Genomic DNA, 24,112 nt, shown 5'->3' with positions numbered 1-24,112 from the left:
CTGTGTGAGTGAGAGCCTTCCCTTTTTCCCCTTGCACAGTATTTCTTTAATATAATGTTGCAGAATAGTATTTAAACTGTGATATTCTTCAGATTCTTTGACATATAAATTGTCAGAATGATGGAAATCCAACGCAAGATGGACATTAAACTCAGAGAGTATAAAGCCCTGGAAAAGAAATGGTCCTGCTTGCCACTAAAAGCCGTCAAACAAAAACACAATGTGTCCCTAAAAAAGGAGGCCAACCTATACGTAGAACGATACTTTTACAAGAGGGAGACTGACTTAAAACAGAAAGAGATGCTGCAGCAAAGAGAGGAGGCCAAACAACATATAAAAAGGGAGAAACTTTTTAAAAAGGAGAATTTAAAACAGTGTGAGGCCGGAAAACATCAGAGGGAACACCCTAAGTATGTTGTTCGGAAAGGAGCCTGTATGCTTGATGGACCAATAAACCTGGTGGAGGATAAGAGCATCTACCCATATGAAGAAGACGGCCCTGGTCATCAGAGAAAGTTACGAGATCCAACTAAGGCCTTTTGCTTTGAGAAGCTCATTGGGAGGGGAACTTTTGGAAGTGTTTACAGGGCCATAAATCTGAAAACAGGTCAACTAAACGCTGTGAAGGTGATGAACCATATATATGGTAAAGTCTCAGATGAAATAGAAGTGGAAATACTTCAGAAATGTAAACACCCCAACATCATCAAATTAATAGACTTCTTCAAATGGAAGAAAAGTCTCTTCCTGTGCATGGAGCTAAGTGAACATGGCGACTTACATCGTGTAGCTAAACGATATGGTCCCTTCAATGAAAGACAGTTACGCTTGGTTGCCTTTGAGGTTCTAGATGCCCTCGCCTACCTAAACAGCAAAGGTTTCATGCACAGGGACATAAAACCGGATAACATTCTGTTGAATGATGCATGTGAAGTTACGATTGTTGACTTTGGCTTGGCTGCACACACTACGTCCTACCTGGCAAAATACAAGAGGTGTGGCACCCTCGAGTATATGGCCCCAGAGGTGGTTCTCACAGCTAAGCACCCATACAATGAAAAATGTGACATATGGTCACTAGGCATCACAATCATGGAGTTAGCAGAGTGCAGACCTCTGTTAAAAAAAAAAAAATGTTAGAGGTACTGGATTACTGGAAAAACACCAAGGAACCACCAAGACTGAAAGAACCCCACAAATGGTCTAGGGGCTTCCAGGATTTTGTGTCGGATTGTCTAAGAGTAGACCCAGCGAGGAGACCAAAAGCAAAACAACTGCTGGAGCATCCGTGGATTTGGTCAGAGAAAATGAAGACTGGAATGAAGACTCTATACTGAAAACAGATGACCTGAAAAATGCAGCGTTATGGACTTTGTCTAAATTAAAGTTTCTTGTATTGCTGTAACGAAGCCTTGTCGTCTCGTCTTTTCATATTTTGGAATGTGTATTTACTTGTTTTTGTCAGTTGTGCTCCCTGTGCTAAAGGTTTATGAATATACACCAACTGGACATGGGCAAGTGTGATTCTTTTTTTCAGCAAGTGATTGTAGCATTACATCATTGGATATGCATTTGGTATGATGCAGCACTCACATGAAAATCAGAAAACAACTGGCAAACAGGAAATACTACAATGGACTTACATGGACATTTTAACTTTAAATCTCTTGATAGAACCAAAGTGATTCTTTAGCCACTGCAAAGTTGAATTTTCATAGTAGTGCTTCCTTCAGGCTCAAATTACTCCAAAAGAATAACTTATTTAAATCACCTAAATATACGCTGTTCCAAAAAATGAAGGAAACACAAAAATTTGAATCCCGACCTGACAAGGTGCCACTGAGCAAAGCACCGTCCCCACACACTGCTCCCCGGGCGCCTGTCATGGCTTCCCACTGCTCACTCAGGGTGATGGGTTAAACGGAGAGGACAAATTTCACTGTGTGCATCGTGTGCTGTGCTGCTGTGTGACAATCACTTCACTTTATCTTTATTACTTTGGAGGAATATACATTTGTTATGTTCCTGTGTATGTGGTTGTCGCATGTCTGTTCTCTGGCTCCGCCTCCAGTGCAACGATTGGCTGTCATTTTCACTTTTAAGGTGCATCTGATGTAATATGATGTGCTGTTCCCTCAGGGATGTTGCCAGCATTCATTTAATTATTTATTTTAAATTAATTTAATTAACACTAGATTTGGTAACATAAAAGCTATTTTCTCCTTAACTACAGCAATGTGTACTAAGACCTTACCAAGCATGTGTGTTATGTATAAGGAAAATAGTTAATTAGATGCATCAAAGTACATTGAAAGTACATTAAATGATAAGGCACATAGTTGAAAGATACATCTTGCAGATGCGCTGGGATACGTCATCAGTGATGTAACCTGGGGCCATAGGGTGTTTCGGGTCTTTCAGGCATCAGACAACCTCTCCCAGGTGACCTGATCGGGTTTGATCAGACCCCAGCCTGTGTGCCAACAGCAATTCCCCACGAATCAGCCCTCTTTATACATAGCCACCTTGTGGCTTTTTACCCGGCATCAGTTGCGGATCTGATTGCCTTCTTCATTGCCTCTCCTGTGAGGCCCAGCAGTGTATACACTGAGTGACCACCTGGCAAATCCTCTGCATCTTACCTCCAGGGCTCACAGTACGTCCTTCAGCCTTGCCTCTTACGTTCATCAATCAGCTCCTGTTACTTTGCTCGCTTCCTCTCATTAGCATTGGTATTGATGACCAAGGCTATGATGTCAGCAATCGCCCTGAGCACCTGATCATGGTACAAATGATAGCGCCCCTCTGTAGTGCTTTCGGGCAGTAATTCAAATGGTGTTCCAGGGACCCCGATCCTGAGCATTGGGAACAGGATTGTGTGCTGGTCTTTCCCCAGACATGGAGGTTGGTTTATATGGCTTAGACCAAGAACCTAATTCTATAAAAGTCTACTTTCCACACAATGGACCATGTGATCTTATGTTGCTGAAAATTCTCCGGTTTGGTCCATGCTCCCTGTTGTCCCATTCCAATGATCTTGCTGGCTCAAGCTTCCTCCACGCCTGCCCGGTGGCTTAACCAGTTCTCAAGCTCCTCGCTGGATCTCTGTAAAGAAGCCAATCTTTGAGTCGGTCAGTCAAAGTGCTTCCCAAGGCTGCTCCATAATAGATGAAGTAGTGGCTCCGCATAGTGAGAGGCGGAGCTTATCCACTACTTTTCCTCTCAGATAAGTTGTGTCACCACTCCGGTGTGTTCAAAACAACCAGGGCACACTCACCCTTCTTGGTGAGATCCTTCACTCGCGAAGTGAATGACATCAGTGTACGACGAGAGGGCGCCATTGCAACACATTTCCTAGGAAAAAAACAGACCATAAAAGAATTAAGCAATGCATGGACTGTGTCACTCCTAATACACGGAACAGAAGTAAACTTTAAAATAGACACTGATATAAGCGCGATTTCAGAAAAGACTTGAACTGCAGTTCAGGACTGTTACAACTAACTTTGATAGCCCCGGAGGAAAGTTGCATTGCAAAGGACTGTTTACAGCCACAACCACACTGAAGAATAATATGTTCAGAATCAAGCTGTTTGTAGTGTCTGGAACAACTGTGAACAACCTCCTAGGGTGTGAAGCATCAGTGGCAATGGGCTTAATCAAGAGGCTGGAGAGAATGGTCCGTTGCTGCATGATTGTGGAGATCACCGAACCTACGGACTGGTGTGCACCCATGGTGGCAGTCACAAAGAAGAATGGACAGATCAGGATTTGCGTTGATCTCAAAGAGCTGAATAAGGCAATCATGAGAGAAAAGTGCGTATTTCCCACAATAGATGACATTCTCCCCAAACTAACGCAGGCTAAAGTTCTCACTGCTGCATGCAGCTAGCGACATTTGGCAGTTACTGTTAAATGAGGACAGTGCCAAGTTCACAACGTTTATAACGCCATTTGGTATGTATTTCTTTTGTAGGCAACCTTTTCGAATAACTAGCGCACCCGAAGTCTTTCAGAGGGAGAAGTCAGCAGTCTTAAAGCATGTAGAAGGATTTGCTGTGTTCATGTGTATGGTGTATGGATTTGTATTGTATGGAAACATGCAGGAGCAACATGAAATGAGACTTCAGAGTGTGCTGCACACTATTGACGAAGACGGAATAAAGCTGAACACAGAGAAATGTCTACTGCGACAGAACCAGGTAAGTTTATCTGGGACATGTGATTGACACACAGGGTATACGCCCAGATCAGACCAAGATAGAGGTCTGATTGTTAGAGATACCAAAGAATGTTCTGGAATTAAGAAGGATGGTGGGCCTGGTCCACTACTTTGCCAGGTATGTTCCACATCTGTCTGAGGTAACAAAGCCTCTTAATGACCTCCTAAGTAAAGACACACCCTGGACATGGGGGGGGCCACAAGATCAAGCATTTCAAAACGTAAAACGTTTGATTACTGAAGCATCTGTGTTAGCATTCTGGCCCAAGTATGCATCTGACATTCCACATGCTGTGAAGCCATATTAAAGAGTGAGGCAGCACCTGTCCACTTCCCAAGGTTTAGTCCTACGTGGGGACAGAATCATCATTCCACAGAGTATGCGTGCCGACGTCCTTACCAGGATTCACAGTGGACACCAAGGAATAGTGAAATGTAGAGAAAGAGCCGGAATAAGTGTTTGGTGGCCAGCTATAGGAAAAGACATTCAGCAACTTGTCAGCAGCTGTAGACACTGTCAGGAAACACGACCAACACAGAAGAGAGAACCGCTGTTGACGACTCCCCTTCCTAATCGTCCATGGGAGAGGGTAGGAGCTGACATATGTGAAATACACAAACAATACTATCTGGTATATTGCTCATGTATATTGAGCTGGGACATTTTCCCCACCTGCTGCCTCTGATCTGGCATTGCTTACAGATACAGCTGTGTGTCGTCAGCGTAGCAATGAAAGCTGATACCGTGTTTGCGAATGACGTCACCTAAAGGTAACATGTATAAGGAAAATAGTAACGTACCTAGGACAGAACCTTGTGGAACACCAAACTCTACTTTACTATGTGAAGATGAATCACCATTAATGTCCATAAACTGATACCGATCAGTCAGATATGATTTGAACCATACAAGGGCTGTTCCCTTAATCCCAACAACATTCTCAAACCTGGCATGGAGAATAGCGTGATCGATAGTGACAAACGCTGCACTCAGGTCAAGCAGGACAAGCAACGAGATGAGTCCCTGATCAGAGGCCAACAGCAGGTCATTAACCACTTTAACCAGTGCTGTCTCAGTACTATGATGAGGTCTAAATCCTGATTTATATACTTCATGGATATTTTTACTGTCTAGGTTTGCGCTCAGCTGCTGGGCTACCATTACCATACCATTGAGTCTATCAGGTTGGGGCTCCGCTGGGGATATATCTCAGTAGGGTTTTTCATAGCAATCCCTCGTGAAGTATACAGCTTGGGTTGCTATCGCTTCCAGTTTTTCGAGGCGGGCAACTTTCCAGTCATCACCAAACTATCCTGAATTGCCACTGTCTATTCCTGAGTGTCACTGATTCTGCCAGATTGGAAGTTGAAATATACATCTTGCAGATGCATTGGGACATATCAGTGATTCCCATTTGAGAGAAACAGAAAAGACCTGCCTGATTTGTTTGCAGGACCTGTGTAGTTGCCATGTACCACGAGCCGCAGTAGCCCCGATCTCGATCACACACAAATGCGCTAGGCAGGAAAGGCAACATATGTTAAACTACAGTGGGTACGGAAAGTATTCAGACCCCCTTAAATGTTTCACTCTTTGTTATATTGCAGCCATTTGCTAAAATCATTTAAGTTCTTTTTTTTTCATTAATGTACACACAGAACCCCATATTAACAAAAAAACACAATTCTTGACATTTTTGCAGATTTATTAACAAAGAAATATCACATGGTCCCAAGCATTCAGACCCTTTGCCCCAGCGCTCCGGGCTCTAGCTGGGCCATTCAAGTACAGTCACAGAGTTGTTGTGAAGCCACTCCTTTGGAAGGTAAACCTTCAGCCCAGTCTGAGATCCTGAGCACTCTGGAGAATGTTTTCATCCAGGATATCCCTGTACTTGGCCGCATTCATCTTTACATTGATTGCGACCAGTCGTCCTGTCCCTGGCAGACAGTCATGGCCACTCTGCTATAAAGCCCCGACTGGAGGGCTGTGGTGATGGTTGACTTTCAACATTTTTTCCCAACTGCATCCCCTGGGGCTCAGCCATGGTGTTCTTTGGGTTCTTCTTTACCTCTCTCACTGAGGCTCTTCTCCCCGGATAGCTTTAAGTGAACCAAAAAAAAATTGTAACTTTGGCCAGATCTGTGCCTTGCCACAATTCTGTCTCTGAGGTCTTCAGGCTGTTCCTTTGACCTTACAATTTTCATTTACTCTGAAATGCATTGTGAGCTGTAAGGGCTTATATAGACAGGGGTGTGACTTTTCTAATCCAGTCCAATAAGTATAATCAAACACAGCTGGACTCAAATGAAGGTATAGAACCATCTTAAGGATGATCAGAATAAATGGAAAGAACCTGAGTTAAATACTGTATATGAGTGTCACAGCAAAGGATCTGAATACTTAGGACCATGTGATATTTCAGATTTTCTTTGTTAATAAATCTGCAAAAATTTCTGTCAATATGGGGTTGTACATTAATGAGGAAAAAAATGAACTTAAATGATTATAGCAAATGGCTGCAATATAACAAAGAGTGAAATATTTAAGGGGGTCTGAATACTTTACGTATCCACTGTTTATGTTACTCATATGTTATTGGGGGAATTGATTTGCCCCCCAACAAGACAATGACCCCAAACACACCAGTAAATGTGCAATGTCTTGGTTCCAAACCAAACAAAATTAATGTTATGGATTGGCCAGCCCAATCTCCGGACCTTAATCCAATCAAGAATTTGTTGGGTGATATCAAAAATGCTGTTTCTGAAGCAAAACCAAGAAATGTAAATGATATTGTGGAATGTTGTTAAAGAATCATGGGAATAACATGGGAATAATCATGGGAGTGGAATAACAGCTGAAAGGTGCCATAAGTAGGTTGACTCCATGCCACACAGATGTGAAGCAGTTATAAAAAAAATACGGTGGTCATACAACAAAATATTAGGTTAGTGATTCACAGGATTGCTAGATCCTAGAAACAAAAACGTTTGTATAAAATATTTTTGAGTTTGTACAGTGAACTAATTGCCCAATTGCACAGCCTTAAGAGTGTGCATATCATGAATGCTCGGTCTTGTTTGTTTTCTGTATGTTATCGCATACATTTACAACGCAAAAAAGAAACCACATTTCCCACAATGCAACGCGATGTGACGTAAAAAAGACCGCGACCATTTTTTCCGCTAACAAACATCCGCGTTATTGAGGCTACGAAAGTCGGTGAGTGGATTTATTTATCACGCGGTAATTTGTGACGTTTAATTGTGCATCCAGGCCGGTAGGTGGAATAAACCTCTCTCACAATCAAATCGCAGTCAGCGCAGCCTTTGCGTTTCAGTTCCTGTCGGCGTTGATCCTTTGGATGACTGATCCGATTAGTCTGAGTTAAATCATCTTTTAACAGCCTTTGCCAAACACTGGAGAGTCATTGTTGAGGCTTTGTTGGTTTTCCTAGTTTACCATGTGACAAGAGTTTAAGTCAACTGGACCGATTGTAGTGCATTGGCACTGTAGTGGATGAGGGATGATGAAAGTATAGCTAAAATGTGATCGCAAAGGCATCATGGACACTTCCTGTCCCAAAAACAATATTTGACTGGACCCAGTTAGCTCCGAGTGAATCATGCATTCGCCACTCTCCCAATAAACTTCTTTTCCATTTCTCACCTTGGAAAAATCAGTTTATCATTCGTTCTATCACAGTTAGAGCCTTTTGGATCCTGGCAAGGCTGCGTTAAAATACGCATTCAGCGATGCAAAAGTGTGATCATTCGGTCGTCTGACTTTTATATCCGACTTAATGGTTGCAGAAACCAGACCTGATCGAGCAACACCTTTTTTTAGGTGATCATGATTCAACACCGGCAGGTACGGTAGAAACTGTTCATGATCTGTTTAAGAAATGAGGACAGTTATTTTCATTATCAGGCAGTGTATCTTGTGCCCATATACAGCATGTGTATGAATTGTTCTGTCTGTAGATCAGCACAAAATACTCCTGAAAAGGGCAGTGTCATGGCTGAGCACCAAGCGATGGAGGGGAGGAAAAAGCCACAGCCTCAGCCCAAAAAGGCAGCCCAGGCTCTCAATGTGCCGGAAGGAAGACCGCGCGAAGCTGGACAAGCTGGGGGTGCCCAGCTGAAGCATTACCCCCAAAATAACCCCCAAGACGCGGCGGAGAAGAAAACAAAACCTCACCCGCGTTACACTGACAAGGCCAGGAGAAACAACACGAAGAATAAGAAAGACAAGGGGGGCGGTAAGACAAACGCCGAGAATACGTCACGTCCCTCAGATGACGGTATCTGCGTCAAGGATGGGGACTCGAAGCAAAGGGATGACGACAAAGAGGAGACACGGAGAGACCAAGGAGACACAGGGAATACGGGAACATTCCGGGAAGACGTCGTGACCTCCTGCGAGCATGGAAGCCCGTCTGCTGCTGACGTGGCTGCGCCAGAGAACGAGGAGGAAGGGGAGAGCTGGGACACACTGTTCAACGATGACGGCGATTGCTTGGAGCACCACTTGCTCGAAGAGGTACTAAAAAATTAAGGAAAATGTGTTACCTGTAATCTTTTTGATTTTTGCATAATTAATTTGTTAGTTGCATTTATGGGCATTACAAAAGCCTTACAAGTAAAGAAGGTTCACGAATAAGAATCTGCGATTTGGTGTAATTTCATAATCTCCTTTCGTCTGTAGATCTCTGGAAATGTGGGACATAAGAAACCGTCTGTTCAGGAGCCTCGGTTTGATTATTACAACTGGTCCCCAGAAGAGGAGGTGGAGCTCAGCGAAGATGAACTTTCACACATTGTGGAGATATATGACTTCCCTGCAGAGTTCAAGACGGAAGATTTGCTCCGTGCTTTCCAGTCGTATCAGTATGTGCCCTTTTCTCTGCCAATAAAGTGGACGCAATCCGCTTTTTATCCAAACCCACAGTGTGGGAATAATTCCTAAAGTGTAGTGGCTGGGATATATTAGCTTTGTTGCTGTTCTATGGGACTGAAACCAGTTGGTTGTCCGTGGCTCGATTGTAAATTCGGTGTTTGCCTTCCTGCAGCCCTAGAAGTGCTTGGACCCAGAGTTGCTAAAATCATCGCACCAGAGTGTTTACTTGCGGGCTAGTTTATCCTGCAAAAGTAGAGGTGTGGACCTTCACTGGTCTCACGATTCGAATCAATTCCGATTTTCAATGGTGTGATTATCGATGCATTCTGATGCATTTTTTCTGTTGTTGTCGCCAAAAAACCACGTCATTATGATGTAATTAATCATATTCTAGACTGCATCAACGTAGAATCGTCCACGTCTGCATCGCGTAGATTATACGATTAATTTCAACACCCCTACCGCCCCAGTTGGTAGTAGCATAGTGGGCAACACACTTGCCTATGAACCATAAGTCCCAGGTGTCCCTGAGAAAGACACTTAACCCTGAGTGTCTCCAGGGGGGGACTGTCCCTGTATCTACTGATTGTAAGTCGCTCTGGATAAGGGCGTCTGATAAATGCGGTAAATGTAAGTGGTACTGCATGTGTTGCTCCCATATTCTAGTATTAATCGCCTTGCCTATTAGTGGTCTAATATGGTAATTCATTGGTGTACATACATATGAATTGGTATATGTAACGTATGGTATTAATGGTGTATATTCCATGGTATTCTCATTTATGTGTTATGTAAATGTGATCATTCTGAGTTCATACAAAAGCAAGTGATACCTGAGTTGGAACACTTGAACTTTCTCCCCAGGCAGAGGGGGTTTGATATAAAGTGGGTGGATGACACGCACGCCCTCGGTCTCTTCAGCAGTCCCATTGCAGGTAATGTGTCCTTACCACAATAGACTAGTATTTAATCTGGTTACAGCGCCTCACGTTTTCCCATAAACTACCTCTCCCAAACCAACATCTCAACTTTGAGAGCTCAACTTTACGAGGCGGGACTGATTTTCAGAATGAAAAAAGAAACTCCATCAGGATCCTAATAGCAAATTTTTCTTTAATTAAATGTCCTCTTATAACAAATTCAGCCTCACTTCTCACGCACTATCCTCAACTGCTTAGTACTGTGGGTACAAGGTCTTAGCTGGGATTCAAACTCACAAACTTGGAGGTATGAGGCCATGTTGCTGATCACCGTACTGCCCAGACCAATTCTAACTTGGAACATATTAAAGCTTTTTTCCAATATTTACTGAAATGGACAGTCCGACATGGCCCATACTGGGAACTGAACTGAAAAAATGTCATGTGTTTTGCTGTGGAGATGTTTGTCAGATTGTTTCAATGCCTCAAAACTAATTCACAGTGCTTTCAAACCATCCATCATTACTCATTGCTCATGTCACACGATGACTTGTAGCTCGAGAGGCACTGCGGTCCAAGCACATCATAATGAAGGTGCGGCCTCTCTCCAAAGCCTCCGCTGCCACTAAAGCCATGGCGCACGGCTGCTCAGGTACTCGATCATATTTAACATTCATTTTAGAGCTTTTGCTGAAATTTCTTCATTGTTCCTTTTTTTTTTTTTTGGCAAGACATTTTCCTCCCGGCTAAGGAGAGACCACAGACGAGTTCGGCTTTGGCCCACAGGTTGGTGACCGGAGCGCTGGGAGTCCGGAGTCCCAGGAGCGTAGCGGAGCGGGAAGCAGAGAAGAAGAAGCTCCGGGATGCCAGAGGTAATCCATTGAAATGGTATATTAATAAACATGAACAGTTGTGATTATAACTGTGATTTTGCCAAGCACTATATAAGATATAGTCAGGGAAAACTTGTTCGAACCCCTGCTGATTTTGTAAGTTTACCTACTAACAAATAAATGATCAGTCTATAATTTCAATGGTAGGTTTATTTAAACAATGTGAGACAGTAACAAAAAAAAAAAAAAAAAAGCATAATAAAGCATAAAAAACGTAAAAAAACATAGAAAATGAGTAGAGGTTACTTTCCCTGAATGTTCTGCATGATTACTCGTGTGCATGGCATCAGCCCACCGCAGTGTGCAGTACATTATTATTACAAAATAAAAACGAACGAGAGGAGCCTGTCTGGATGCTCACGTTTTTTCGAACGGCCAAAGCAGAGCGTCTTGCTTTGGCGAGCATCGCAAATGATGTGGCTTCTTCTGCTTCTTATTCAACGTCAGGTTGCATCAGAGTATTGGACTGTACAGTGTGTGCACATAAATCCTGAGCTTTGCCCTTTCATTGCATTTTTTTATTTTTTTTTCTTAAGCTGCTCAAATCAACCCAGGAGATATACAGTCCCTGACAAAAGTCTTGTCGCTTGTAGAACAAGTGCCGTTGAAATATATTTTTAATCAAGATTTTTTTTTTTTTTTTTACAAGAAATGGCTCATTTTATTCCCAACAGCTTTTGTAATAATGTTTCAGTGCAAAACGAAACTGTCAAAAAGTATTCTAATATTCAAAGCTTGGTAAAGCCCATTGAGTCCATTTTTGCAAAGACATAAGTGTTGTCGCCTTGTCGTATGAGCTCTGCCTGTAACTAATAATGGATCAATGAGGTCTCCGGTGTGTATAAAAAGAAGCCCAGTTCACTAGACCTTCACATCAACTGCAACTAGACCTCTGCAAACATGCCTAACATTCACCCTGAGACTAAAGTGTTGATTATCAAGAGGCTGAAGACCAGATCCACTGCTGATGTGGCAGACACCTTCAATGTGTCTCAGCGTCAAGTACAGAGGATCAAAAAAAGATTTGAAGAGACTGGAGACGTTTTTGACAAGCCCAGGTCAGGCAGACCCTGCAAGACAACTGCTTGAGAAGTAGTTTGTTGGCTCCAAAATCCAAGGCCAGCCCATTTTCCACCGCAGCAGAGCTCCACAAGACCTGTTCACCTGAAGTCCCTGTGTCAACCAGAACAGTTTGTCGAATTCTGTCTCGAAATGGACTCCGTGGTCGAATCAGTGTCCAGAAGCCAGCACTAAACAGAAGACAATTGAAAAACCGTGTGGCATTTGCCAAGGTCCACAGGCTGCTAATAGGATGGACGCTGGAAAAGTGGCAGATGGTGGGTTTTTCAGATGAATCTTCTGTTGAATTACACCACAGTCACCGCAAATATTGCAGGAGACCAACTGGAGCCTGCATGGATCCGAGATTCACCCAGAAAACAGTGAAGTTTGGTGGCGCCAAAATCATGGTCTGGGGTTACAGGGTGTGCGAGAGATCTGCAGGGTGGAAAGCAACATTAATAGTCTGAAATACCAAGAAATCTTAGCTACCTTTTATATTCCCAACCATAAAAGAGGCCAAATTCTGCAGCAGGATGGTGCTCCATCACATACTTCTATCTCCACATCAAAGTTCCTCAAGGCGAAGAAGATAAAGATGCTCCAGGATTGGCCATCCCAGTCACCCGACATGAACATCGTTTAGCATGTGTGGGGTAGGATGGAAGAGGAAGCATGGAAGATGAAACCAAAGAATATTGATGAACTCTGGGAGGCATTCAAGACTGCTTTCTTTGCTATTCCTGATGACTTCATCAATAAATTGTATGAATCCTTGCCAAACCGCATGGATGCAGTCCTTCAAGCTCATGGAAGTCAAGATATTACATTGGGATCTCACAGCACCACTACTTAATTTGCTGACATTTTTGTATTTGCAGTAAATTTGTTCAATTTCTGTATAGACTAAAAACTTCTGTCTTGCCAAAATTTGACCTTTCTGTCTTGATTAAATGATTTTTTTTTTTTTCAGTGAAACTAATTAATTTCAATGCATTTAACATCATTTGGTAGGGTTTTAGCTTTTCATATGAGCTATTTCTAACACCAATTGGTTAATTAAGTCAGGTTAATAGCAGCTGTTTCTACAAAATAGATAAGCGACTAGACTTGTCAGGAACTGTAGAGTGTGGAGATGGTTTCAGTGGTTGTTCTAATGGCTGCACTGGATTTGTATTTATTCTTTTGCCTCTAGAACAAAAGCGCTTGGCCGCACAGCAGCGAGAGGATGCATGGGAGGGCAGGTGAACCATTGGGCCTTCCAGACTGTCCTCAGCCAGCCTGGATCCTGAAGAATGCAGCCGAGCCGCAGGGAGTCCGTGACCAGTTGTGTGATTGGATGAACGGTCCTGTGGAATGAGTTTGTAATTTTTCTTCTGAACTCTTGCACTGAAAGTGTTTGTTTATATGATTTATCTCATAGCAGTTTTACAGTTTTTCTCTTAACTGGAAAAAAATGTCAAAGAAATAAAGTCTTCTACATAACCTATGGTCCGAAGTGCCATGCAGCACCCTTTTATTTTGTAAGGGACCCTCCCCCACACAAAATCACAGTATTATCAATATCAGCATTTCTCTTCACTTAAGTCAAATATTAGTTGCTTTATCGTACACTTTTACGTTCTTCTCAATGTCAAACCGTTGGAATTAACTAGCATTTCTTATGTAATTCTTGTAAATTTCTAGTCCCTCCACATTAAACATCTCCGAACTGTAAATGAAAAAATATAACAGCAAACAATGCAGAATAATAAGTGTTATTTTTTTCACAAATATCAACAACCATTTGCATTGTTTCTGTGTTTAAAAAGTGACTAAACAGTAAAAACAGAAATGACAGGCAGCTGATTCTCCATAAAAGAGTAAAATCATAAAATGCAGGAATTTGTCATTTAAGTCTACATCAACATCTATGTAAAGGTGAATTCCTTTGTGGTAATGTTTTATACCCAAGTTTTGTTTCTCTTGTCCCTTCATTTGCATTCTGATACATTGTGAATCCAGTTGGGTCAGCAGTCGGAGATCTCTGAGCAGGTGGTGGAGTCACCAGTGTGTTTTCTCCTCTGATGGACTGACTTCTCATCCTGTACAAATTAAGACAGTCTAATTAATGCGAGTTTGACAGCAACAAGGATATTCCACATTGGACGTCAGGTCACAGCAGAACACTGTAGCACAACGTATTGTACATAAGGACATAGGTGTCCCGTGAGAAGGTTGGTGTACCGTTTGGAAGGCTACGCTGGGGCCCCACTCAGGGGAGTGGTCTGGATCATAGGCTTCATCCTCTTCCTCCTCCCCCTCCCCCTCTTCCTCTTTGACAGTGTCCATGCAGTCTTCCTCATACTCCGTCAGACAATCCGACTCTTCAGCTGCTGCTCAGAAGAAGATACATTAGATAAAGGAATCCGAATGATGGTAACAGTGAAATGATAAATGGGTCTGTGGATGCAGATCTGTTTTAGGACCGTTTACCCTGTTTGGTTGTGTGGGTATTTTTATATATATATATTTATTTAGTCTCATTTATCCGTAGAAGTTGATGTTAAGTGGTTAGGATGTACGGAGGGATGTACGCTACTGTGAAGGTAGTTTTGCAGTGTTTTGCAGTCAAAGGTTTTTATTTTCCTTTATAACATTCATATGAGCAGGTATTTAGAAAACTACCAGTAGGAAAATCAAATTACTGTAACTTATTGAAATATTTATGATTGCAATTTTAATATTAAAACACAGAACCTTAGTGATAAGTTTAATAATAACTGTGTAGCTTGCTTTTCCCAACCCACAAACTACACCGTAAGCCCGGTGCACACAGCCTGGCCAGCATCCGACATTATAAAGTAATGGGACACGTGACACTTTTTCTATTGCTTTGCATTTTTTGATGCAAAATGTCCTCCGGCTATATTGACTGGTAGCTGGACGCTTCTGATTGGTTCTCCTACATTTCTGCTTATGAACTTAACTGAGTTAACTTAACTAACAGTTGTTCTTTACTCATTATATTCCACTATATTCAACTAACCAGCATATAATCCAACTTAACCATATTGTTGACATTAATCGCATTCCTGAAGATTTCAGGAGTGCATCATTGCTGACAGGCGACGCTGAAGGTCTCGTAGATACAACCGAACACTAACAACTTTAAGAAATGCTGACGCATAATAGAAAGTTCCTCTCTCTCTCTGTACTAATACTACCTTCTAATATCTACTGTATAAAAGGAACAATCCTGTACCGCTGTGTTGACTTGTCTCCTTGTACAAGAATAAAAGCTCTCAACTCAGGTCCAACGAAAATTTCTGTAATCACAAGAATTGTCAGCTGATGGACCAAATTGTTTGATTTAACATTGTTTTAACATTGATAATCTTATGCAATGTCACTTCTACTTAATTTCAACGTTATCCAAATTTACCATTGTTACATACATTTAAGATAAGATCAACCTTTATTAGTCCCACAAGTGGGAATTTGCATGTGCTGTGATGATAGTTCTCTACTATCCTGTTGGAGACAGTCAGCAGTCTCCTCAGTGTTTTAATTTGCTTAATGCAGGCCAATAATTTGCACATTATTTTCTTACTTGGCACCTTCATTAATCATTTCAATGTTTTTTAGTACCATCTGTATTTTTTTGTCTACGCTAAAATGTCACACTTTTTTTTTTTTTAAACTTTGTTTATTAGAATTATAGCATAGGCAATAGCAATATTCTCATAAGGTTACAAAAGAAAACAGCTCAAACTCTCAAACCTAGACAACCAAACAGAAGAAAAAGGATAATAATAATAAAAATATATATATATATATATTGATACATACATACATACACATTCAGATATTACACCCAAAAAAAATAAAATAAATAAAAATAAAGAGGGAAAAAAAAAAAAGAAAACACACAAAACAAACCAAAAGAAAAAAAAAAACCCAGCCTACAATCCACCCCCACCATCAACCTATACAAAAATAAATAAATAAGTAAATAAATTTAAAACCACCTCTGCAGAGCTCCACCGAGACGCGGACTGTATCACCCAGGACCAGAAGGGAAATTCTTATTCTTAACCAGATCAAAGAAAGGACCCCATATCTTTTTAAATGTCTTAAGGGAACCCCTAAGTGAAAGTCTTATCCTTTCCAGTTTAACAAAATAAAGAATATCTCGTATCCAGTGAATTTGGCTGGGAGGTTTCGAGGATTTCCAGTTTGTTGTAATTAGTCTTCTTGCCAGTAAGGTAGAGAAGGCCAGCATGTCCCTTTGATGAACAGATAATGAAGAAGGTGAGGAGAAAACCCCAAACTATTCTTTTCCCCACAAATTCTGACAACATGTCAAATATTTCAGTCCAGTACTGGTGTAAAGAAGGGCAAAGCCAGAACATATGAATAATATTGGCAGGGGACTGCTGACATCGGTCACACAAAGGACTGACGCCCTCATAGATTTGTGATAACCGCAGCTTAGTGTAATATGAACGGTGTAAGATTTTAAACTGTATGAGGCCAAGTCTAGAACAAATAGATGATCCATGAACTCGCAGCAAAACCTCCTCCCAAATCTCATCAGGAATCTCTTCCCAAAGTGTCTTCAGAGGGGTTAGTGAATTAGTACATATATTAAAAATCTGATTATAAGTATGAGAAACCGAACCTTTCAGAGATGGAGTTGGTTTAAGAAGGTCATCTAAAACAGAGTCTGGGGGTAGATTTGGAAATGTGGGAAAGGTATGATGAGCAAAGCTATGCACCTGCAAGTATCTAAAGAAATGATGCTGAGGAAGAGAATATTTATGAAGCAGTTGTGAGAAAGAGGCAAAGACATTGTCTATGTATAGGTCTTTAAAACAGTGAATTCCAGCTTTTGACCACATAGAGAACAGATCATCAACCAGAGATGGAGGGAACTGGTGATTTTCCGCCAGCGGGGCATAGATGGAAGAAGTTTGTAACCCAAAGCACCGTTTAAACTGCACCCAAATTCTGAGAGTAGTTCTAACAATCCTATTTTTAGTATAAGGCAAAGTGAAAGACAGAATAGCAGAGTGCACTAAAGCTCTCAAGAGATGTAGGTTTGACCGAATTTGCTTCTATTGCCAACCAATTGATTTGAGCATCTGATGGTTCGGACTGAAGCCAGTATTTGAGGATCCTAATATTAGATGCCCAGTAATAAAACCTAAAATGTGGTAAGGCTAACCCACCCAGTTTTCTTGGTCTTTGTAAGTATTGTTTGCGTAGTCTTGGAACTTTCTTGTTCCAGATAAACTCAGAGATCACAGAGTAAACTTTCTGAAAAAATGACTGAGGCAGAAATATTGGTATGCATTGAAATAGGTAAGAAAAACGTGGTAAAATATTCATTTTCACCGTATTAACATGTGCAGTCAGGGACAGATTGAGAATGGACCACCGTTCACAATCCTCTCGAACCTTAGACAGCAAGGAAACAAAATTAGCCTTTAAAAGATCTTCAAATTTAGATGTGACACAGACACCAAGATATGTAAAATTATGATGGGCAATTTTGAAGGGTAAGCTATAAAGAGGGTAATTCCTAGCAGCAGTACTAATGGGAAATAATTCACTTTTATTCAAATTTAATTTATAACCAGAAATCTCAGAGAATGATTGAAGAGTAGTAAGAGCAGCAGGGATTGAAACTGGTGAATTAGAGATATATAACAAGAGGTCATCTGCATAAAGGGACACTCTCACCTCCCGCCCATTCCTAACAATTCCAGTAATCTGAGTGTTAGACCTAAGTGCAATTGAAAGAGGTTCAACTGCAAGCGCAAATAATAAAGGGCTTAAGGGGCAACCATGTCTAGTCGAACGATAGAGGGGGAAATATTCAGATTGAGTATTATTTGTTCTAACAGATGCTTGCGGTGAGGAGTAAAGTATCTTAATCCATGAAATGAAGTTTGTTTTAAAGCCAAACCTTCCCAGTGTATGAAAAAGATAGGGCCATTCCACTCTATCAAAAGCCTTTTCAGCATCAAGTGATATGAGGACCTCCTGAGCTGAGGGATCCGGAGTGTTATAAATTGTATTAAACAGACATCTAAGGTTAGAGAAAGAGTGTCTGTTTCGGATAAATCCTGTTTGGTCTGCAGAGATGATGCTTGGAAGGGTAGATTCCAGTCTTACAGCCAACAATTTTGATAAAAGTTTAAAATCTGCATTCAACAAACTGATTGGGCGGTAGGATGAGCAGCACAAAGGATCTTTGCCCTTTTTTTAAAAGCAGTGAGATGGTGGCTTGTGAAAGGGTTTGAGGAAGGCAGCCAGAGTCAAACGATTCATTATACATGTCTAGCAATAATGGAGCCAGTTTATCCCAGAACTTTCTATAGAATTCACAAGGAAATCCGTCAGGTCCGGGACATTTTCCACTTTGCTGAGACATCAGTGCCGATCTAAGTTCTGCAATGGTGATTGGCTTCTCTAAATCCTCAGCAATGGATGTGTCTATGGAGGGAATATGCAGTTTGTAAAAAAAAAATTATCAAACTCAGCAGAAGAAAATGTAAGATCAGAGGAGTAAAGAGACACATAGAATTCCTTAAAGGCTTTGTTCATTTCCAGGGGATCAGAGGTTTTGCCCGAGACTGTTTAGATCTGTAGTATTTGACGGGAAGCTGCTGTCCGACGTATCTGGTGTGCCAATAACTTGCTGGCCTTGTCTCCATGTTCATAATAGTTAGCTCTGGATTGAAGTATCATTTCTCTAGCTTGATGTGTCATACTCTGCTTGCACAGAGAGACGCTCCTTGTATAAGTCTGGGGATTGATTGATGGCGTATTCATTATCTAAATGAAAAATATGCTGCAACAACTCAGTCTCTTTTCGCCTTCTAAGTTTTTTCTCATAGCCTAAGTAAGAGATAATCTCCCCCCTTATATAAGCCTTCAGGGTTTCCCACAACAGAGACGCTGATATATCAGGGGTTTTATTGAAGCTAATAAATAAGTCAATCTGTTGTGAAATGAACTTATTAAACTCTTCATTCAAAAGAAGTCGAGTATTAAGCCGCCATGGTGCTCTAGTGTGATTAAATTTCTTGAAAAATGTATTAATTGAGATTGATGTATGGTCTGATAAGGCAATGGCATCATTTTTACAATCTGATGTGGATGAAAGTAATCTATTATCCACCAAAAAAAGATCAATGCGAGTGAAGGTATGGTGAACTTGAGAAAAAAAAGGAGTATTCACGTTTTGTAGGATTGAAGAAACGCCAGGCATCAGAAACTGCATATTCTTTCATAAAAGATAAAATAGCCTTAGCCGACCTAGAAGGAGCACAAACTGCAGAAGAAGAGCGGCCCAAGTGGGGATTAAGCCAGCAATTGAAGTCACCCCCTAATATTAGATAATGTGTAGACAAATCAGGAATCAATGAAAAGAGACGTTTGAAGAAACCCTCATCGTCGTAATTGGGGGCATATATATTAATTAGAGCCACAGAAGTATTATGAATTTGGCCCGTAACAATCACGAATCTCCCATTAGGGTCAGATACTACACTTGTATGTACAAAAGGGACAGATTTATGCAGTAGTATGGCTACTCCTCTTGCTTTCCCTGAGAATGAAGAGTGGTAGGTTTGATTGATCCAGCCCTTCTTAAGTCTGACATGGTCTGAGGGTTTGAGATGTGTTTCTTGTAAAAATATTACATGGGCACCTGCGTGATGAAGATAATGAAAGATCTTACTACGTTTTATAGGATTGTTGAGCCCCCTACAGTTGAGACTAGCAAATAAAATGTTGCCCCCACCTGGGATCGATACAGAATTAGCCCTGGTCATAAATTAGAGTAAAAGAGGAATGTTGTCTCAAAGTAGAACTCTGCAATAAAGTGGGAAGTGAAGTAAGCTGAATGTAAAATAAAATTAAGAAAGCATAATAAAACAAAAAGGAAAAATAAATAACTGTAATAAAAACCAAGACCCCACCCCACCCAACCTAGCAGAAGCCTCTCCCGAAACTGGAGGCGCGCCCACCCCATAACACACCATCTTCTTGGCACGTCCGTGGATGGTGCAAGTAACCTACTGCCCATCACTACAAGACGTTCCTAATGAAGAGTGACAAATTGGAAATCCAATAACCGTGCACAAAAATAAGTAAATTAAAGTTAACCCGTAGTAACAAATTGCACTAACCCTCAGTAGGAAAAACAGGATTAGTAAGTGAAACATAAACCTACAACTTGAAAACACCGGCAATATTAATAGGCATTCACAATACCTAAAGGAAGGCACAGTATATCTTAAAAAAGAAGAGAATAAAATAACTACACACACACACAATCTAAATTTCGATATTTCTAAAGGTAGCACCAAGAAAGAAAGATCGACATCATAGCTCTATTAAGAGTACATAATCAGATCTTCTTAAAAGAATATAAAGCTCACCTTGTGAGAAAGTTTTAGAACACCACTGGGAACATGAATTCCACGATGTTACCAGCAACAATGGCATGTTAGCTAATTAGCTAGCTAGAGGGAGTCTGGAACCACCACCTTTTTCACTTTCTTCTCAATAAAGTCCAGCGCCAAAGCGGGATCCTCGAACCTGTGGGTCTGACCGTTGGCCAGTGTAATGCGCAGTGTGGCTGGATAGAGAAGTCCAAACTTAATGTTCGGGCAGCAGTGGAGCTCCTTCTTCACGTTAGCGAATGTCGCTCTTTTCTTCGCCACCGCCGCTGTGAAGTCCAGGAAAATAGAGATCTTCTTACCCATGTGGAGAAGAGGAGACATTTCTCTGGCTCTTCGTAGAATCTGGTTCCGAACCTGGAACAGGTTAACTCTAATAATAAGTGGACGCGGAGGTTCGCCATCTTTGGACCTGGGACGTAAGGTACGGTGAGCACGATCCAGCACAGGTTTCTCATCAAGACCGAGTAGGTCCTGCAGGAACTGCGCCACAAACTCAGTTGGTCGTGGGCCCTCCAGACCTTCGGGAAGTCCCACCAAGCGAATATTATTTAATCTGGAGCGACTTTCCAGGTCTTCACATTTCCTGGACAGGTAATCTACCTGTGCTGTTAGCGTGCTAACGCTAGCCTGCAGCTCGGTAAGCTTACCATCGTGATCGTTCGACGAACGTTCGAGATTCGCGATTGTCTCTCCTTGTGCAGCGAACCTGCCATCAAAAACTTCCAGAGCCACCGTTATCTCCCTACGGACAGTTTCCGAAATAATACAATCAAATTTGTCAAGGATGTCGGTTCGCATCTCGTCCATCATTCGTCTCATACCCAGCAATAAACTTTCGTTAGCGTCCGACTGTGAAGTAGCTTCCAGCTCAGGAGAAGACCGATGTTTACTGCGGCCTGACTTAGATTGCTCAGTTTTTCCGCGGTTAACCATTATGCCATACACTAAAAATTAAAATAATAGGCGAGCAGCTTTGGCACTAAAGTTTGGTACGAAAAAGAGGGTAAATCGAGTGCACTTAAAAAGTAAAAATTATATAAAAAGTCACCCTTCTGAGGAGCCACTGGAAAACACGTCTACATCCCCCTGTCTCCGCAGCGCCCCCCCCCCCCCCAAAAATGTCACTCTTGAATTGCACTTTATGTAGCCTGGTTTGTCGATGTCGCACACGTGCCCTTTATATCAGTATGTAACTTTATTTAAATGTTGCATGTAGCACCAGGTTCCGGAGAAACGTTGTTTCATGTATAACACGTACATAGCTGAAATGACAATAAAGCTGGCTTGAACTTGAACATGTCATGATGGTAAGTTGCTCTGGATAAGGGTATCTGCTCAGGGACACAATGGTAAGTGGGGTTCAAACCTGTGACTTTCTAGTTCATAAGCAAATGTGTTGCACACCAGGCTACTACCACCGCATAATATATCATTTGGTAATATATTCTATACCCTAAAATATAGTGTACATGGTTCCTGTTCCAAATGAGCATACAGTATAATAGTACAGCTGTCTGTAGAAAGTCTGCACTCTCAGACTGCTCTTCACTACAAAAATAAAAACTACACAAAAGCTTTAACATGGTAACTGACCATCAGTAGAGACGAAGCTTTGGACCGGTTCGATGCGAGACACAATTTCAGCCAAATCTGTGAAGTCTGCGCCTGGGCATGTGCAAGTCTGAGAGAGAATCGTGAATAGTTATAATCAGAAAAAAAAAAAATAATCAAACACTGCAAGTGGGAATTTGAGAGCTTATACAAAGAAACGTACGTCGGTCTTCTTGCTGTCATTGTAGTCAGCTGATCTGCGGTCCTTCAACATGTTTTTGATGATGTCACCCCGAGCCCAACCAGTGAACAGCAGCTTGCCATGCTGGTATCCTACATCCTGAAAAAGAAAATTGCATATGCAAACAAAACTCTCAAACCAACCCTTTACTCCACCAGTCCATGCATTATCTGAACCTGACCAGTTCAGGGTCATAATGATAGAGAAAGCTTTCCCTTTGGGTGTCAGGTCAGGAGCAACCACTAAAAGGCACAGAATACACACATTCAGTAAATTTCAATTTCAACCAAGAGGACACTAACATAGATTTCATCAAACTTGCCAAAGTCCATGGTCTTGAAGCGGTCAATGGGTGGCCGGATGTACTCGCAGTAGGCACTCTTCTTCACCACCTCCAGTTGGCGCACACATGACACATACGCCAGTCTAGACTGGATCTCAGCCATGTCAGGGACCTGAAGACAAAATTTTCACTTCCAGTATTACTCAGGCACTTTCCATGACACCGAATAAAGTCAATGGGTCTCTAACGGAACGGAAATGTTCCCAACTTGGCAGAAAATTCCGATTCACCTTAACTTTCTCTGCCCAGGGGTTTATTCGCTTCCACAGCAGCCAAAATCCAGAAAGGCTGTCTCCATAATTGCAGAGATCCGTCTCATCCTGACTCCCTACATCAATGGCAATGACCACCTTGGCGCCTATGTTGCGGGCGATGTCAGCTATGGGATATGACAGTTGAAATTGACACACAAGCAAGCAGTAGGGATAGTGGGACAAAGACATGCAGCATTATTATTTATTCAATTAACTTAGCATCTGTGATCACACACCATTGTGTTGTGAATTAGTGTGCTTTTTTGTCCAGTTTTAACCACATATACAGTCACCGGCCACTGTATTAGGCACACCTTGGCAGTACCGGGTTGTACCCCCTTTTGCTGCCTTAAACCTTTGCGGCATAGATTCAACAATGTATATAAAACATTCCTCAGAGATATTGGTCCATATTGAACTGATGGCATCACGCAGTTGCATCCATGATGCGAATCTCCCGTTCCACCACATCACAAAGGTGCTCTATTGGATTGAGATCTGGTGACTGTGGAGACCATTTGACTACAGTGAACTCATGGTCATGTTCAAAAAACCAGTCTGAGATGATTCGGGCTTTATGACATGGTGCATTATCCTGCTGGAAGTAGCAATCAGAAGATGGGTACACTGTGGTCATAAAGGGACTGACACGGTCAGCAGCAATACTCAGGTAGGCTGTGGCGTTGCAACGATGATCAATTAGTACTAAGGGGCCCAAAGCGTGCCAAGAAAATGTCCCCCACACCATTACACCACCACCTGTTGTTGACACCAAATGCTGACCCTACCATCCAAATGTTCATCAGAAATCAAGACTCATCAGGCCAGGCAACATTATTCCAATCTTCTATTGTCCAATTTCGGTGAGCCTGTGAGAATTGTAGCCTCAGTTTCCTGTTCTTAGATGACAGGACAGTGTGGTCTGCTGTAGCCCATCTGCCTCAAGGTTTGATGTGTTGTGTTCAGAGATACTCTTCTGCATACCTTGGTTGTAACGAGTTTATTTTGCCTTTCTATCAGCTCGAACCACTCTTGACCATTCTTCTCTGATCTCTGGCATAAACAAGGCATTTTCACCCACAGAACTGCGGCTGACTGGATGTTTTCCATTTTTTGGACCATTCTCTGTAATTCCTAGAGATGGTTGTGCGTGACAATCCCAGAAGATCAGCAGTTTCTGGAATACGCACAGTTGGGGCAGGTGTGCCTAATAAAGCGGCCGGGGAGTATATATTAATGTGTTTACATAATCTCTTCATTCGAAATG

The 24,112-nt window shown here is 41.7% G+C and overlaps 2 protein-coding genes across 13 annotated transcripts in view; one reads left to right on the top strand and one right to left on the bottom strand.

Moving 5' to 3' along the window:
• Positions 1-3,301: 3,301 nt before the first annotated feature.
• pnpla6 (patatin-like phospholipase domain containing 6) overlaps positions 3,302-24,112 on the bottom strand; it is a 58,682-nt gene continuing 37,871 nt past the window's right edge. For 4 of the 8 annotated variants that reach the window (XM_028971025.1, XM_028971027.1, XM_028971026.1 and 1 more), the window contains 6 exons: positions 22,822-22,970; positions 22,551-22,703; positions 22,231-22,347; positions 22,050-22,137; positions 14,224-14,372; positions 13,485-14,081 (listed from right to left, as the gene is read on the bottom strand). In XM_028971025.1, the coding sequence (XP_028826858.1) occupies positions 14,007-14,081; positions 14,224-14,372; positions 22,050-22,137; positions 22,231-22,347; positions 22,551-22,703; positions 22,822-22,970 (731 nt within the window). In that variant the 3' untranslated portion in view covers positions 13,485-14,006. The other 4 variants (XR_003749028.1, XM_028971029.1, XM_028971028.1 and 1 more) reach the window with 4 other exon arrangements.
• r3hcc1l (R3H domain and coiled-coil containing 1-like) lies at positions 7,381-13,482 on the top strand. 5 transcript variants are annotated; one of them, XM_028971033.1, is made up of 8 exons: positions 7,381-7,448; positions 8,039-8,096; positions 8,210-8,768; positions 8,934-9,115; positions 9,990-10,060; positions 10,602-10,697; positions 10,777-10,917; positions 13,193-13,482. In XM_028971033.1, exons 3-8 carry the CDS (start codon positions 8,244-8,246, stop codon positions 13,243-13,245), a joined length of 1,068 nt encoding a protein of 355 aa, XP_028826866.1. In that variant the 5' UTR covers positions 7,381-7,448; positions 8,039-8,096; positions 8,210-8,243; the 3' UTR covers positions 13,246-13,482. The 5 variants fall into 5 exon arrangements, with proteins under 5 accessions (XP_028826866.1, XP_028826864.1, XP_028826868.1 ...); XM_028971034.1 differs by lacking the exon at positions 7,381-7,448 and adding an exon at positions 7,477-7,506; XM_028971031.1 differs by lacking the exon at positions 8,039-8,096 and having other exon boundaries at positions 7,384-7,448.

This window comes from Denticeps clupeoides, chromosome 3, assembly GCF_900700375.1.
Source record: "Denticeps clupeoides chromosome 3, fDenClu1.1, whole genome shotgun sequence".
Lineage (NCBI taxonomy): Eukaryota > Metazoa > Chordata > Actinopteri > Clupeiformes > Denticipitidae > Denticeps > Denticeps clupeoides.
The sequence above is the reverse complement of the archived record's forward strand: the minus strand, read 5'-3'. Positions and strand labels throughout refer to the sequence as shown.

Coding starts and splice junctions, on each gene's coding strand:
- r3hcc1l (XM_028971033.1), top strand. CDS start 8,244: ATGGCTGAGCACCAAGCGATGGAGGGGAGGAAAAAGCCACAGCCTCAG. Junction 9,116..9,989: donor CGTGCTTTCCAGTCGTATCA/GTATGTGCCCTT, acceptor CTTTCTCCCCAG/GCAGAGGGGGTTTGATATAA. Junction 10,061..10,601: donor CTTCAGCAGTCCCATTGCAG/GTAATGTGTCCT, acceptor GATGACTTGTAG/CTCGAGAGGCACTGCGGTCC.